Consider the following 16856-nt stretch of genomic DNA (forward strand, 5'->3'; position numbering starts at 1 on the left):
CTACATTACCCTACGTAATGATACGACTTTTTTTTTCCTCGTAGCAATAGTACTACTTACATCTCGTAGTCCTTAATGTACTACATTGATACAACAATACCAGCCCTTCTGTTAATGGACCAATGGCGTAGGTTTGCATAGGGATGTTAGGAACATAACACTAGGAACTTTTCAGGATGCTCAAATTGTCCCCACCAACTTTTAGGGCAACCTTATTTGCTATTATAACCTTTATTTGAACATTTGTTCGACCTTCCCAGTCTAAATGGATTGGGCATCGAGCGCCATCGATGGCAGCCACATAGTTAACCAAGACACTATTATAGTGGAAGATTTTGATAGCAACTTGTTGGGTCCTTTTTTTTTTTTTTAACATTGACACCTTTTTAAAACGATATCTCGATTCTTGGCAGGAATATATCGATAACCTTTTGGGACACAAAGTATCACGAGATATCACTATTTTGACATTTTGTCACACCCCTAGTAGTGATTGATTCACAGCTTAAAGTGCGTACGACACGAGAAAAAAAGTCTTAAATATGATTAGTATGTGAATTAGAATCATATTTTGAGACGATTCACCTATATACAATAATTTAGCAAAGCACAGATGACGAGAAATTAGTCTTTTAAGCTGCCGGCTAGCCACGCCTACCATTATAGGGCTCTAGCGTCCCCAACAGGTGGATGATGTCAGCGGAGTCACGATTTCATCCGATTTAGTATGCAGCCCATTGAGGGGGAATTATTCACAACGAGGAAAACACGTCGAAAAGAGCCGAAAAATGTCATTGTTTCAGTCTCTCTACTCCGATATTTTTACAGGATATTCTTTTTATCCAAGTATTTTCCCCAATAGCTAAATAAATGGCTTGAGAAGGACCAGTTAGCCCGTTGAGGGGGAACTGTTCACAAGGAGGAAAACGTGACGAAGAGAGCCGCAAAATGTCATTGTTTCAGTCTCTCTACTCCAATATTTTTACAGGATATTATTTTTTTTATCCAAGTTTTTTTCCCAAATAGCTAAATAAATGGCATGGTCATGACAATTAACAGTCTTGTGCTAAATGGAATATTAAATAATAAAAACGCATTTATTCAAGACGACATGGCAAAGTTACTCCATAATGGTCAAACTGTCGACTTCACCTTTACTGTCGCACCTCCCGAACGATATTTTATGCCACCTAAATCGGGCTTATGTCATTTCCCTTCCCTGGCTTCGGAGAATGTAAACAAACCAAGAGGCGTGACAGCTAGCCGACATGCTAACCCGAACCGAGTGATGTTTCAAAGTCTTCGATGCGGAAAATCACACATAACTAGCTCGGAACATTTCACATGACGACTGGGTTGTCGATTGTCTTTGCCGATTGGCAAACCGCCTGGCGAAGAGCAATTTACAGCTCGTTCCCCGGAGAGGGGTGCCGCAGTTGTTGTGCAGCTAACGTGCAGCTAATGTGCATGAGGAGAGCTTTTTACATGCTTATCAATAATCAAACGTAAGTAGTCCTTTATTTAAAGAAAGTTTGTAGTGTTTACTTTGTAATTGCTGTATTCGCGGCTATTTTTAACACAAAGTTGCAATTTCTGATCGGGTGGAAAACTTGACAGAACACCAGGAGTGCAAAAGCCGAGTATAGTGCTCGCTCGGCGGGGGGATGTGCGACAAGCCACCTTCGTATTAAAATGATCCCAGTATTTGACATAATACAAAACACGATGTTTACTCAATTCCTCGTAAGTCCCATGGTCCCACAGTAGTAGGGCTTGTTTTGGCCAATATCCACCGGTGAATGGGAACCTTTTGAAACTCCAAAAAGTCGCACATGCCTCTCCCTCATACAGCAAGATTTTTCTGCAGCCGTTTGGCTGGCGTGATGCGAAAAATAAACGTATTAATCCGCAAAATCAGCTGAATCCTTAGTCCTTCTCATACAACAGTACGGCTGTATAGTGAAGAGGACTCCTTCCTCCGTACACGTCATAGCGCCCTCTTTCTCAACTCGAGTCACTCATTTTCATGGCGCGGGATTCAAAAAACTAAATAAATATAGCGATCACTTCCACACACATCCAAGCGGTCCATTTCATTCAGGAGCATAAAATACAGCGTCTATTATGAAATAAACATGCTTTTTCGTGTCACAGGCACTAACTACAGAATCTACTGGACTCACCTTAGCGTAACGTATCTGCAGAGCGCCCGTGTCCAGCTGCTTGACCCGCGAGTCATGGGTGGACACCAGCATGCCGTCCTTTCTCCACAAAATGGTGGGATTACCCGATGCAACGCAGCTGAGGACCACGGTGCCGTCCACCGCCACCGTTTGATTGGTCGGACCCTGCCGGATGACCGGGGGCGGACGGTCTGACACCACTGCAGGACCAAAGAGCAAAAACCCGGCTTACTATGTGGCCTATTGGAAGGAAGTGTACAAGCAGTCCAGCAGGGGACAAAATAATTTCATCCTAAGATTATTGTGAGGAAACACAAGAACGTAGCAAACGGGTGACAAGCAGCATGAGAGCGTGGGAGATGATGAAAACAAGGCAGTCTGAAGAACTGAAAGCAATTTTCTAATCATTCCGCAGCAGGTGGACGCTGCATAAAACATAAACAGCACAATTAAAATCAAACAGACTCAGATGTATGCTGAGTATTTTGGTTTCCGAAGGTGCGGCTCACAGTGAGCTGAAGTCTTATTTGTAGCTGTTTCGACACCACTGCAGTGATTTTTGAGTTTAAGTCATCTGACTGACTGAAAAGCACTTGACAGACAGTGAATGATGTGGATTTAGAATTATTTTTTAACTGAAGAATTCAGTTTTTTGTTTGTTTCTTAAGTACAGTGGTACCTCTACATACGAATTTAATCCGTTCCAGGACTTGGAAATGGTCGTAATTTTGAGCGGTATTTTCCCTTAAGCAGTGGCATGCACACATAGAAGCCAGGTGGTGCCCAGGCACCGGGCCTTGCCCTCTTAACCGAGCAAGTGCCCTTATCAAGTTTATTAAATCATGAGTTACGTTCATTTGAGTGTTGGCTTTACAATGTAAAGACCTCTGATCGTTTGTATATTGTGACTAAATATTGCCATCCATTGTATTTGTTGAGCTAAACGAAATATTTATAGAGTTTGACCAAAGTCTGGGTAAGTTTTATGTGTATTTTGCATAGCTATTTTGATTGGGAATGCCAGTTCTTTTTGCACTGTCGTTTTACTGTGTGAGAATATGGCCTCATTAATACAGACTGAAGCGCTTTTCTTTTTGTGAACATTATTTTTTTGAGAGATATTATATATGTTGTGCTTTCACTAAATGATACTTACAGTGCCTTGCAAAAGTATTCGGCCCCCTTGAATCTTGCAACCTTTCGCCACATTTCAGGCTTCAAACATAAAGATATGAAATTTAATTTTTTTGTCAAGAATCAACAACAAGTGGGACACAATCGTGAAGTGGAACAACTTTTATTGGATAATTTAAACTTTTTTAACAAATAAAAAACTGAAAAGTGGGGCGTGCAATATTATTCGGCCCCTTTACTTTCAGTGCAGCAAACTCACTCCAGAAGTTCAGTGAGGATCTCTGAATGATCCAATGTTGTCCTAAATGACCGATGATGATAAATAGAATCCACTTGTGTGTAATCAAGTCTCCGTATAAATGCACCTGCTCTGTGATAGTCTCAGGGTTCTGTTTAAAGTGCAGAGAGCGTTATGAAAACCAAGGAACACACCAGGCAGGTCCAAGATACTGTTGTGGAGAAGTTTAAAGCCGGATTTGGATACAAAAAGATTTCCCAAGCTTTAAACATCTCAAGGAGCACTGTGCAAGCCATCATATTGAAATGGAAGGAGCATCAGACCACTGCAAATCTACCAAGACCCGGCCGTCCTTCCAAACTTTCTTCTCAAACAAGGAGAAAAACTGATCAGAGATGCAGCCAAGAGGCCCATGATCACTCTGGATGAACTGCAGAGATCTACAGCTGAGGTGGGAGAGTCTGTCCATAGGACAACAATTAGTCGTACACTGCACAAATCTGGCCTTTATGGAAGAGTGGCAAGAAGAAAGCCATTTCTCAAAGATATCCATAAAAAGTCTCGTTTAAAGTTAGCCACAAGCCACCTGGGACACACACCAAACATGTGGAAGAAGGTGCTCTGGTCAGATGAAACCAAAATTGAACTTTTTGGCCACAATGCAAAACGATATGTTTGGCGTAAAAGCAACACAGCTCATCACCCTGAACACACCATCCCCACTGTCAAACATGGTGGTGGCAGCATCATGGTTTGGGCCTGCTTTTCTTCAGCAGGGACAGGGAAGATGGTTAAAATTGACGGGAAGATGGATGCAGCCAAATACAGGAACATTCTGGAAGAAAACCTGTTGGCATCTGCACAAGACCTTAGACTGGGACGGAGATTTATCTTCCAACAGGACAATGATCCAAAACGTAAAGCCAAATCTACAATGGAATGGTTCAAAAATAAACGTATCCAGGTGTTAGAATGGCCAAGTCAAAGTCCAGACCTGAATCCAATCGAGAATCTGTGGAAAGAGCTGAAGACTGCAGTTCACAAACACTCTCCATCCAACCTCACTGAGCTCGAGCTGTTTTGCAAGGAAGAATGGGCAAGAATGTCAGTCTCTCGATGTGCAAAACTGATAGAAACATACCCCAAGCGACTTGCAGGTGTAATTGGAGCAAAAGGTTGCGCTACAAAGTATTAACGCAAGGGGGCCGAATAATATTGCACGCCCCACTTTTCAGTTTTTTATTTGTTAAAAAAGTTTAAATTATCCAATACATTTTGTTCCACTTCACGATTGTGTCCCACTTGTTGTTGATTCTTGACAAAAAAATTAAAATTTTATATCTTTATGTTTGAAGCCTGAAATGTGGCGAAAGGTTGCAAGGTTCAAGGGGGCCGAATACTTTTGCAAGGCACTGTATGTTTGTTATTAAGGAGTTGCCGAAGCTTATGTCAATAAATGGTGCGGTTCGATGAACGGCTGTGTCGACTCGCCTTTTGTAATATTCTGATATAGAATTATCCGAGGCACCCTGAAGTGCACGCGGCGCCAAAGTTGTTTACTCACATGATGCAAGAGTGAGTTAGAGTTACGGCCTGCCGAGAGCCGTAAGCTGTGTTAATGTTAAAGCTGAATGTGCTAATAAAGAAACAAAGTGCCAGCACGTCGCGTGTGGTATACCTAAGTTACGAAAAAGCACAAAACAAGACACCTTTCTCTGCCTCTTAGCTCTCAAGTGCGTCATTGTAATCTGTTTGAGGCAATGCATGAGCGGGTCATTCCGCGCATGCGTGAAATATTTTAATGTGATTAATTTAAAAAATTAATTACCGCCCGTTAAAGCGTTAAATTTGACAACCCTAATTAAAACCCCTCTTAAATGTTTTCGTTTGAATGAAATTTGTAAAATTTTCAATCGAAAAATAAACTAGTAGCTCGCCATTGACACATGGGCTCCCTGCCGTCCTTCCACAGTGTCTTTAACTACAGTAGTTATTGAAATACACCACAAGGTGTCAATGGCGAGTTTTAAATTAATTAGAGATCCAACCAGTGCGTTTCGCCCTTCGACTGACGCCGAAGTTTCTGGGTTAATTGTACCTTACGTTCATTTGAGTGTTGGCTTCACAACGTACGAGATCTCCGATCGTTTATATATTGCCATCCAGTGTATTTGTTGAGCTAAACGAAACGTTTGAATAGAGTTTGACCAAAGTCTGAGTAAGTTTTATGTGTATTTTGCATAGCTATTTTGATTGGGAATGCCAGTTCTCTTTGCACTGTCATTTAACTGTGTGAGAATAGGGCCTCATTTTTACAGATTGAAGTGCTTTCTTTTTGCGAACATTATTTTTTTCTATAAGATATTATTTTTGTTGTGCTTTCACTAAATAATACTTATGTTTGTTGTGAAGGAGTTGCTGAAAGTTATGCCAATAAACGGCGCGGTTCGATGAACGCCTGTGTCCACTCGTCTTTTGTAATATTCTGATATAGAATTATTCGAGGCACCCTGAAGTGGACGCGGCGCCAATGTTGTTTACTCACATGATGCAGGAGTGAGTTAGAGTTACGGCCTGCCGAGAGCTGTAAGCTGTGTTAATGTTGAAGCTGAATGTGCTAACAAAGAAACAAAGTGCCAGCACATCATGTGTAGGATACCTTTGTTAAGAAAAAGCACAAAACAAGACACCTTTCGCTCCCTCTTAGCTCTCAATATGCAAATAACGGCATCATTGTAATCTGTTTGAGGCAATGCATGAGCGGGTCATTCCGCGCATGTGTCAAATGCGTCAAATATTTTAAATTTAAAATAATTTTAAGAATTAATTAACGCCCGTTAACGTGATATATTTGACAGCACTAATTTCAATAATTGGAATTTGGATGTTTGTGAATCGTTCTTGAATCTTCCACGGCCAAATCGAGAATAATCTAAGAATCGGAAATTTCGCACACCTCTATCCACAACCATCGATGGCAGGTAATGAGTTAAGTGTAACACCAGCATTATACAGTGTATGACGTGTTCCATGTAATAGTTTGATCGTGCCAACGCTTACCCGCCTCTCCACTCTTTAATTATCGGTATTATTCACAGCTATATTGATGACCAACGCAGTCATCCTCCATGATTCAACCTTGCCTGGGTCAATCTCACACCTCCTCGCATAATGATGCATGTTTTTGTTTTGCCAGGGATGACTAAAACCCCTGTTGGCGTGACCTGTAATTACCTGGTCTGCACTGGCCTTCTCGCTTTAATAACCGTTATTATTATCCAGAGAGCAGGATGGTAGAAGGCAAAGTGAGATGGAAGAAAAAGGTTTCACTAAATGACGGGTTGAAAAATAGACCAGTGTGGCTGATGGGGGAAGGAAGGTATCGGTACTCGTGTTAAAGCAGTACTGAAAGCAATTTTGCCACCTCTGCAATTAGAGCGCCCGATCCAGAGCTCACCACACTTGACAGCAGCAAGCCAGCCGTTGAAGCAGAGAGGATGAGGGCAAATAATGAGTTAGCTCAGTCTGGTTAAGGAGGCACCAGAGTATTGCACCCCAAACCTCACAGGGCTTCATTATTGGATATAAATGCACCTCCGCTAGGGATGGAAACTGCCCCTTTACCTTAAAGGGATCCTCTATTTTTAAGACAAGTAATTCTTAAAAGATAAATGTTAGTATGAGTAATAATAATTTGATATTAAAACTTGTCTTAATGTTTTTGTTTTAATAAAGTTTGTAAAATTATTTTAAGTGATAGGTCGCCATTCTTGTTACGTCGCAGTGCGTGACGTCACCGGGCCCATTGCCGAAATTCCAGCGTGTCACTCGTTAGCTTTCCCAACATGTCGTCGGTTCTACCCTTCCTATTTGAACCAGATCTGAAAAGTGAGGAGCAGGACAGCACTGTCGGTTGTTCACAAGACGAGCTTCAGGGAAAAATGCGTGCAGCAAATACCTGATAAGTCAAAAGTTAGGCAAAAGTCTCAATGACAACAGAGTGAGAGAGCGTATGCTGTTGGGAACTCCGGTTGGGAGCGAGAGTGTATGCTGTTGGGAACTCCGGTTTTATTAGCAGATATTCAAGGTAAGCATATTGCGTTTTCAAACTCATCCCAATGTAATTATGTAGATTGTTAGCATCCAGAGCTGTCGTGTGCTTTACATACAGAACAGGCCAAAGAGCACACCTTGTGTAATCCATGTCTTGTACATTGTAACGCGTGGTAGCTAGGATACGTGTATAAAAGTACCAAAAAAGGGGAGAAGCTTCCACTTATGCACATTTATTCACAAAAAATAATATTTCCATCTTGACCACTCTTTACTCGGGAGCTCAGCAGTACGCAACCACGCGTTCCCTGACGAACTCCAACATTGTTGTAAGTCCATGTCAGAGTCACTGTCATCACTGTACCGTGCCATAGTGCTTTGATTATTTGGTATGATCTGGGGAAAACTCCCACGAAGAATAGCCCCCCCCCCCCAAAAAAGATAGCAATAGTAATCCAAATCCGCGTTTTTTACTCACTCGAAGATCCAGGAATTAGACTGATCCCATGTCAATGTTGCAGCCGCGATCAGGCCGTCGATTCCACAAAATAGATTGATCCGAAAAGCCGCTGTGGGACCGAAGTTTAAAAAAAAAATAGACAGATCGAAACCAATATTGCAGACGCGGTGGGATCGTTGGATCCAGAAAATAGACGGATCCCTTACTTGACTGAGGATCCAGGAAAAATGTTCGGGCGCCAGTTGTAATGCGTGGTGGGTAGGATACGTGCATACAGGGACCAAAAAGGGGGAGAAGCTTCCACTTATGCACATTTATTCACTAAAAATAATAATTCCACCTTGACCACTCACTTCACTCCTCTTGTTTCCATTTGACTGGAAATTGCATCCAAAAGCAGCACATCGTGGCATTTTACTTCCCGAGTTTAGGCAGCAATAGCAATTGTTGAACACGCTACACATTTGGAAAGATCCCAATGACGTCATCACTGCGAGCCCGCAAACCATGGCGCCAACTAACGGTCAAAATATGTAGTAAATATTATAAAATATTGCCATTGATTTAACATTTTATGTGTTTCCAACAACATATTTTAGTACAAGAGAACAATTGTGGTTGATTAGAGCCTACATGTATTTAAGGTAGAGTATCACTTTAAAAGTTCATACGCTTAATGTTACAAGTTTCAAATTGTAACTGTCATTAACGGTGACAGAATTCTAATCCATATTAACTGGAGATGGGGCAGCCAATGTATGATCACTTCTAAGCGTTGCTTACCGTCAGTGACCTCTAGCAGTGCCTTGGTGATGACACTGCCGGCGATGTTTAGAGCCTGGCAGCTGTAGTAACCCACGTCAGAGCGCTCGGCGCCGGTTATGGTCAGATCCCCCGTCTGCGATACAGAGAAGCGGCTGGACGGTTGGGGCGGTTGGTAGGAAAACAGCAGGTTCTGAGGGTGATACGGAACAGATCCGATACAGTCAGATGGATATTTCACAATTCAGTGGAGTCTTGATGATTGAGTTTACCGTCTTTTTGAGTTACAGGTTGTTGCTGGTCATTTTTATGTGAATGTTAAAGGCCTATATTCTGTAAATACAGCATAATAGGCTGAAGGAAAAATGTCAGGGACATGACTAAGCCATAACCTTGTACGCCCTGAAATTAATTGAGCTGCTTGACTGGACGCGAAGTTACTAAACTCAGATTGTTGATTGTGTTATTGTACAGTTTTGATGTATGTTGCATGCCTGAATGTGCGTCTTTAGTTGTATGGGGGACGGGAAACTGATAAGCATATGCTTCATCCCGTCCGCCTTTGTCTTCTTCTTCGGTTCCTCCGGGCAAAACATATCACATTTTGTAATTGTCAATGATTGTCAATGATGCCGATGATGATGACAATAAAATTCCATAATGCATCTGATTTGTCGCAGTCTTCTTCGTTTTTTATCATCAACGTGTTTGCAAAATGGAATACACATTAAAAAAAAAAAACAAGTACTAAAATTACGGATTAAATACATTTTTGATTGTTTTCAATGGGAGATTGGAATGAGTAATTTGTGTGGATTAAAACAATATTTTTAATGATTATACACATTTTATAGCAAAATGACAACACAAAACAAAAAATAAACAAAAACAAAACCGTCCACAAGTCAAGTAGTTTCACAACTTATTATACCACAGGTAGTTGTACACCCCATTTGTCAATAAAGTCCAATAAAGGTTTCCATATTTGCTCAAAATCATCTGCCTTCCCTCTCACTGTGGATTAATAAAAAAACTCGTAGTCTGTTACGACCCGCGAATGGGGGATACAACATTGGACCCAAGAGCAGAAAACAATTGAGAGGATGCGTACAAGGGTTTATTAATACAAACAAAACAAACACTCGATCGCGGAAAAGGGGGAATAACAAAAAGGGTTAGTGACAATAGGTTGACAAGGATAAAATAACACTAGAGTAAGCAGTGGGCACCTTAATACCTGCATAAGGCAGAGGAATCGCAAAACAAAAAACAGCTGATGAACAAGCTAGAAAATACGATGAGCTTCGAAAGTACAAGTGTCGAATGGCGATCAGCAAGTTAATATCTCGGCACCGTTCGCTTGGATCACTGGCGTTTATACAGTGCGGCAAAGAAGTATTTAGTCAACCACCAATTGTGCAAGTTCTCTTACTTGAAAAGATTAGAGAGGCCTGTAATTGTCAACATGGGTAAACCTCAACCATGAGAGACAGAATGTGGAACAAAAAAACAGAAAATCACATTGTTTGATTTTTAAATAATTTATTTCCAGAGTGGAAAATAAGTATTTGGTCACCTACAAACAAGCAAGATTTCTGGCTGTCAAAGAGGTCTGACTTCTTCTAATGAGGTCTAACAAGGCTTCACTCGTTACCTGTATTAATGGCACCTGTTTTAACTCATTATCGGTATAAAAGTCCTCAGTCATACTGCAAACTCCACTATGGCCAAGACCAAAGAGCTGGTGAAGGACACCGGAGACGAAATTGTAGACCTGCACCAGGCTGAGTTAGGGTTAGGAAAGAATGAATGGGGCCATGTATCGAGAGATTTGAGTGAAAATCTCCTTCCATCAGCAAGAGCATTGAAGATGAGAAGTGGCTGGGTCTTTCAGCATATCAATGATCCCAAACACACAGCCAGGGCAACAAAGGAGTGGCTTCGTAAGAAGCATTTCAAGGTCCTGGATTGGCCTAGCCAGTCTCCAGATCTCAACCCCATTGAAAATCTTTGGAGGGAGTTGAAAGTCCGTGTTGCCCAACGACAGCCCCAAAACCTCACTGTTCTAGAAGAGATCTGCATGGAAGAATGAGCCAAAATACTAGCAACAGTGTGTGAAAAAAGAGTTACAGAAAACGTTTGGCCTCCGTTATTGCCAACAAAGGGTACATAACAAAGTATTAAGATGAACTTTTGGTATTGACCAAATAGTTATTTTCCACCATTATTTGCAAATAAATGCTTTAAAAATCAAAAAATGTGATTTTCTGTTTTTTTTCCCCACATTCTGTCTCTCATGGTTGAGGTTTACCCATGTTGACAGTTACAGGCCTCTCTAATATTTTCAAGTGGGAGAACTTGCACAATTAGTGGTTGACTAAATACTTATTTGTCCCACTGTATATTACTGTTAATTAGCTGGAATTAGCTGTAGGTGTGACGTCGGGAACGCCCCCACAGTAACAAAACAAAATATGACCAGCAGCAGAATGGTACATGGTCAATGTACCACTGTGTCACACTATTTGTTTTTCTGTATTTCATCGCATTTACCTGACTTCCTTCCCGTTGCCAAAAAATTGCCGGTTGAGGGTTCCCCGTGGCCTCACACTGGAAGGTGACAGTCCGGCCGACACCAATCACTTGGTTCCTTGGTCTCACCACAAACGCTGGTGGCACTGTAGAGCAGCCAGGATTCAATAATTAAACACCATAAAACACAATTAAGCAAGTTTTAATGCTAAGTAACATTGGGGGACGGCAGAATGAGTTTCCACACAGAACACAGGGTAGATCTATTTCGTATCGCATTTGCGAATTCGCCAATTGAATGATTTTGGGGCACCAAAAAATAAATAAAAAAACATAGCCACTGCCTTCTCATGGCTTCTATAGGCAATTACAAACCTTTTTGAGGTTATCTCGAGATTAAATCAGAGTTCACTTTTTCGGGAACTGTAAAGGAACTGAAATTCTGATATGTGAACAGTGTAGCTCAGCCTCTGGCTCACGGATGTCGGGGCGGTGTGCGTTTTCGTCAAACTTGCAAACGCATTTAAAATGTAAAGTAAAATAATTTGAAAAATATTAGAGCAAAGCAAACAAATCGTGAAGAGCATTTTTTTGTTTTCAAAACATATTAATTCAACCAATTGAACTTTACACTGCACATTTTTTCTCCAAGAAAAATTGAAAAAATTAGCTTGTATGAACTTTTGCTATCTTGCTTTCCAAATCAAAACACAAATATTTAAGATGTTGTTTATGACTTTATTAACTGTAAGTGTAAGACTTAATCTTAGTATTAGGAGAATGAAGGAGAAGAACAACGATATATAATGGATTTTTCACATCAAAAAAAAAAAAAAAAAAAAAAGATTTAAGCGATATTATGTCACGAAAGAACATTATTCAATTGTCCTAGACTGCATTGCTTCTTCCTAAAAAGACAACAAAATATAATGATTAAAAAAAAAAAAAAAATGTTGATTTGATAATCTTTCTTTTATTGGAGACACTCATGTCAACAATTAACTTCCACCTAAGTACTGGTAGTTTTATGTTTCATACAGTGCTGGCCAATAGTATTGGCACCCCTGCAATTCTGTCAGAAAATGATTGCAATTACAAATGCTTAGGTCGTAATTTCTTCACTTATTTTGCTTGCAATTAAAAAAGACAAAAGAGAATGGAAAAAAAGGACTAAATCATTATCTTCAAGTGGCCAGCAATATGTCCAGACCTGAATCCCATACTGTAGAACAACTGTGGAGAGATCTGAAAATGGCAGTTTGGAGAAGGCACCCTTTAAATCACAGAGACCTGGAGCAGTTGGCCAAAGAAGAATGGTAAAATTCCAGCAGAACATTGTGAAACTCATTGATGGATACCGGAAGCCGTTGTTCGCAGTCATTTTGTCTAAACGTTGTGCTACCAAGTACCGTATTAGCCCGAATATAAGACTGTTTTTCGCATTGAAATAAGACTGAAAAATAGGGGGTAGTCTTATAGTCGCGGTCTAGATAATATACCCATCCACGACGCTAGATGGCGCCAGATATCATTGAAGCGATGTTCTGTCATGACAGATCTCAGCTACTCTCCTCATTCACGACGCTAGATGGCGCCAGATATCATTGAAGCGATGTTCTGTCATGACAGATATCAGCTACTCTCAAGTTTAACCAGTTTGCATTATTTTATTGCAATGTTTTTCCCTATTCAGATTTGTTTCAAGACTACAGTTACAGGTAGACTTCACTTTGATGGTTAATGCAGTTATTGCAATTTTGTTGTTTTATCACAATAAATTGGTTTATTTACATTAAAAAAAAAACAGAAGCTATTCATTCACGAATGTGATTGCACTTTAGTTTACATATTTAAATGTTCAGATATTAAGATTCGATTGAGGCAAAATAACATGCTTTTTCTCTCAAATATATTGTTATAATCATTTGTTTCGGATGTACTGTAATTATTTTCTGTATAAAAATTAATTTGGTTTTCAAAAAGTCTTTTTTCAAACTTGAGTCTTGAAAAAGAGGGGGTCGTCTTATAATTAGGGCCGTCTTATATTCGGGCCAATACGGTATTAGGCTGAGGGTGCCAATACATTTGTCTGGCCCATTTTTGGAGTTTTGTGTAAAATGATAATGATTTTTTTTTTTTTTTTTTCCATTCCCCCTTGTGTTTTTTCATTGCATGCAAAATAAATGAATACATTAATACCAAAGCATTTGTAATTGCAATCATTTTCTGGGGGAAATTGAGCATTATCTGACAGAATTGCTGGGGTAACAATACTTTTAGCCAACATTGTACATCTTTGTTCATGTACTGTAACAAACTCATTGTGATTGATTTTTTGATATTAACATGCAATCTACAGTATACATTATTTACAGTTATTAACCTTAACTAGCCAACATGGACTAAACAATGCTAAGCACTGCACAGATGCAAGTATGATTGTTATATAAACAACAAAGGTTATCAAGCTGCCAACTCATTTATATGGAAATGGTTTGGGAAAATGCGTTTTAACCATCTGCTCCACACCGACGCCCTCTAATCGGGCGGACGTCGACACCCATGCATCTTCATGACAAGCTGAATGGGTGCGGCATTACCACATTCGACCTTCTACTGTGAGGATATACACTAGTTAGCGGCCAGGTGCGGCCTAACATTTTCTGCCTACTAATGTGTTAATGATTTGTACACCGGGGCTGTGTGATGCATAGAAAAAAAGCAATTGGAAAGATGTCGTCTGAAATAAAAGAGTCATTTGTCCACAAATTAGACGCGCTGTTTGGTAATGCATTAAAAGAAGAAGGGGACAACAATAGAAAAATAAATGAGACAGCTTTACCTTGGAGGCCCTAACACCAGTGTTTTTTTGTTTTGTTATTTTTACCCATTTTGTTGCCGTTGCCAGTGACAACAGCGACATGATTGGCATGTGGAGTGGTGATAGGAAGAGGATGGATGGGGGGTGGGTGCGGGTGAAGTGGCGACAGCTTCCTGTCTTGGGTGACGGATGACAAGCCAACTTACCAGACACAACTAAAAAAAAGAAAAAAAAGACAACAACACAAAACCACAATGTAAAACTAAGGTGATGTCAATGGATGCAAATGCATACACATTATTGTCATTTGATATAAAAACATATACAATTCATTGTAAATTGGTAGGAAAACCTGAACCCTCTTGTTATGATGCGGGTCAACCAGACCTGTGTAAAATCATAAAAGATATAAGAAAAATATGGAAAAATGAAAGAAAATACCTGTATTATGTTAAAAAAAAAAAAAAAAGACATATGTTTTGATTCAATTTCTTGTAATTAGTCCGTTGGTCACATCCATTACTTTTTTTTAATCTTATTTTTAATGAATAAAATGAAGCATAGTTAAAACAACACTAGGTAACTTTTCAACCTTTATTAAGAATTTTCATAACATTTGTGATATGTCAACTAACAACTAGTTGAATGACACCTCTTTTATATCTTGAATGGGTCTGCATCGCTTTCACCGGCACTAATTAACTTTGAGTAAGGTGGCAGGAACCCTGTCACACACAAAAAAACTTACAAATGTGCTGACTGCTTTACGGCATAGAGTACATCACTTCCTCCTTTCCCTAGTCATTATGTAGACGTACATCGATGCTAACGCTTTAGCGCGAATTCTGCGAAGATGGCAGAGCAACAGATACAAAAAGTTTTGTTCGAGGAGGAAAAAAAAGGCTAGGATAGAAGGATACTCAAGAATCAACATTGGCCCGGCTTTCATTTGCTGGCGTGACGTCCCCCCATCCCCCCTCCCACCAAACTCGTCAGCGCTGACGAGTTCCAATGGTGTGGGGGTTAGCCACATTAAAGGCTGAGTTATGCTTCTGCGGCAGACCTACGCCGTCAAGGCAGACCCGATTTACAACCCTTCACCGTAGCCTGATGTGCTCCGCCATCAAATTCTGACTACGCGTCACGTCAACACGTGGTGATGTGACATAAATGAGCAGTGATTGGTTCACTCAGACTGTTGTTTCCTGTTCAGCGGGAAATCGACGCCATAAACAAACATTTTTGCGCTGCGTTCAAAAATGGACCAAGCGGACGAGAGGATCATCGAAGAGGTCTGCAAGTACAACCAACTGTACAATGTTTCGTCAAGGCATTATAAAGATTGCCAAATTGCAAGCAATTTGTGAAAGAAGATTGCTGAAAATACGGGGCTGGAGGTCAGCGAATGCATGAAAAAATTGAAGATCCTCCATGACAAGTATGTGTGTTCGGAAACAAATGGCCACACAAAGCGGTGAACCAGACGGCCAAAAACTGCCAGCTTTTTTTTTTTAATCACTTTATGTTGTATTTTTGGTTGGTGCACTTTATCATTTATTTTGTACATATGTTTGCTTTGAGTCTGTGACTTAATTACATTTTATACTTCAAGTATATGTAGAATAAAGCACAGGTTTGGTGTCAAAAGAGTTGTTTTGATGTTTAATTTTCAACACACAGTTGATACATCATCACTGATTGAGAGTGCCTCGGTGCTTTTATGATTACAGTACGTGTTTACTATCAAGGCTTCCAACGCAGTTCGGGAAATTCCACAGCCGCCAGAAATCTGCTATGGCTTCCCACTGGCTGGTTGGACGATATGGCAAAAAATTGGGCTGGAGGGCTGTGCACAATGCTTTCCAGATCTCAGACAAAACGCTGGACATATTCCTCAACGTCTGTTTGAAGCTAACCGCCACAGCTTACTGGTTTCCACCGAAGGCTAGAATTCATAATGTCTCTATGCGGCATCAACAGTCGGACAGACCACAGCCGCAACAGTCTTCACCATCGCCTACGCCACAACATTTGTATGATCAACATTTGTTTTTCATTGTTGATGAGCTGAAGATGCATATTCAAGCGTTCCACCTCCATTTGCATTGTTGTGTAACCTTAAGAAAACTAGAGGAAGTCGACAAGATTCCCCCAAAACCGTACAAACACAATGCCACACCCCTCTAGTGGCTTGGCGGTGAATTACAGAGCAACGCGTTCCCTTGCCACAGAACTATCGAATCCTTATTGACGCCGTAGGGTCTACATCGTCGCCATGTCGTCACCGCAACGCGGAAGCATATCTCAGGCTTGAGCCACACGGTTGCTAACCATCATATGGTATTGTTTAGCCACAGGCACAGGATTACTTTTCATCCTGCACACAGCCACTGAAAACAAAAATGTTGTTTAATCCATCTGCAGGCGGCCATCATGACATTACGACACTAAGCAGGACTGCGCTAATCCTCATGGGAAATGCAGTCTTCCTTATGGCGAAACATTTTAGATTTTAGCAATGCCGCTTTTGTCCACCGGCGTTGCTGAAATCGACCAAAACTGAGAAGTTACCAAGTGTTGCTTTGTACTGTAGTTTGATATTGAAAAAAAAAACACAAAAAAAAACAAACAAAAAAAAACAATAAGGGTTGGACGTCATTCAAAATTGAATCT

General features: G+C 40.5%; 1 protein-coding gene across 2 annotated transcripts in view; it reads right to left on the bottom strand.

Annotated features, from left to right (window-relative positions):
- The window catches only part of LOC130911162 (roundabout homolog 1-like), a 554903-nt gene that overhangs the window by 79165 nt on the left and 458882 nt on the right, over positions 1–16856 (bottom strand). For both annotated transcript variants that reach the window (XM_057828938.1, XM_057828939.1), the window contains 4 exons: positions 14390–14398; positions 11384–11508; positions 8852–9023; positions 2184–2383 (listed from right to left, as the gene is read on the bottom strand). In XM_057828938.1, the coding sequence (XP_057684921.1) occupies positions 2184–2383; positions 8852–9023; positions 11384–11508; positions 14390–14398 (506 nt within the window). The remainder of the gene's footprint in view (positions 1–2183; positions 2384–8851; positions 9024–11383; positions 11509–14389; positions 14399–16856) is intronic.

Source organism: Corythoichthys intestinalis, unplaced genomic scaffold, assembly GCF_030265065.1.
Source record: "Corythoichthys intestinalis isolate RoL2023-P3 unplaced genomic scaffold, ASM3026506v1 HiC_scaffold_23, whole genome shotgun sequence".
Classification (NCBI taxonomy): Eukaryota; Metazoa; Chordata; class Actinopteri; order Syngnathiformes; family Syngnathidae; genus Corythoichthys; species Corythoichthys intestinalis.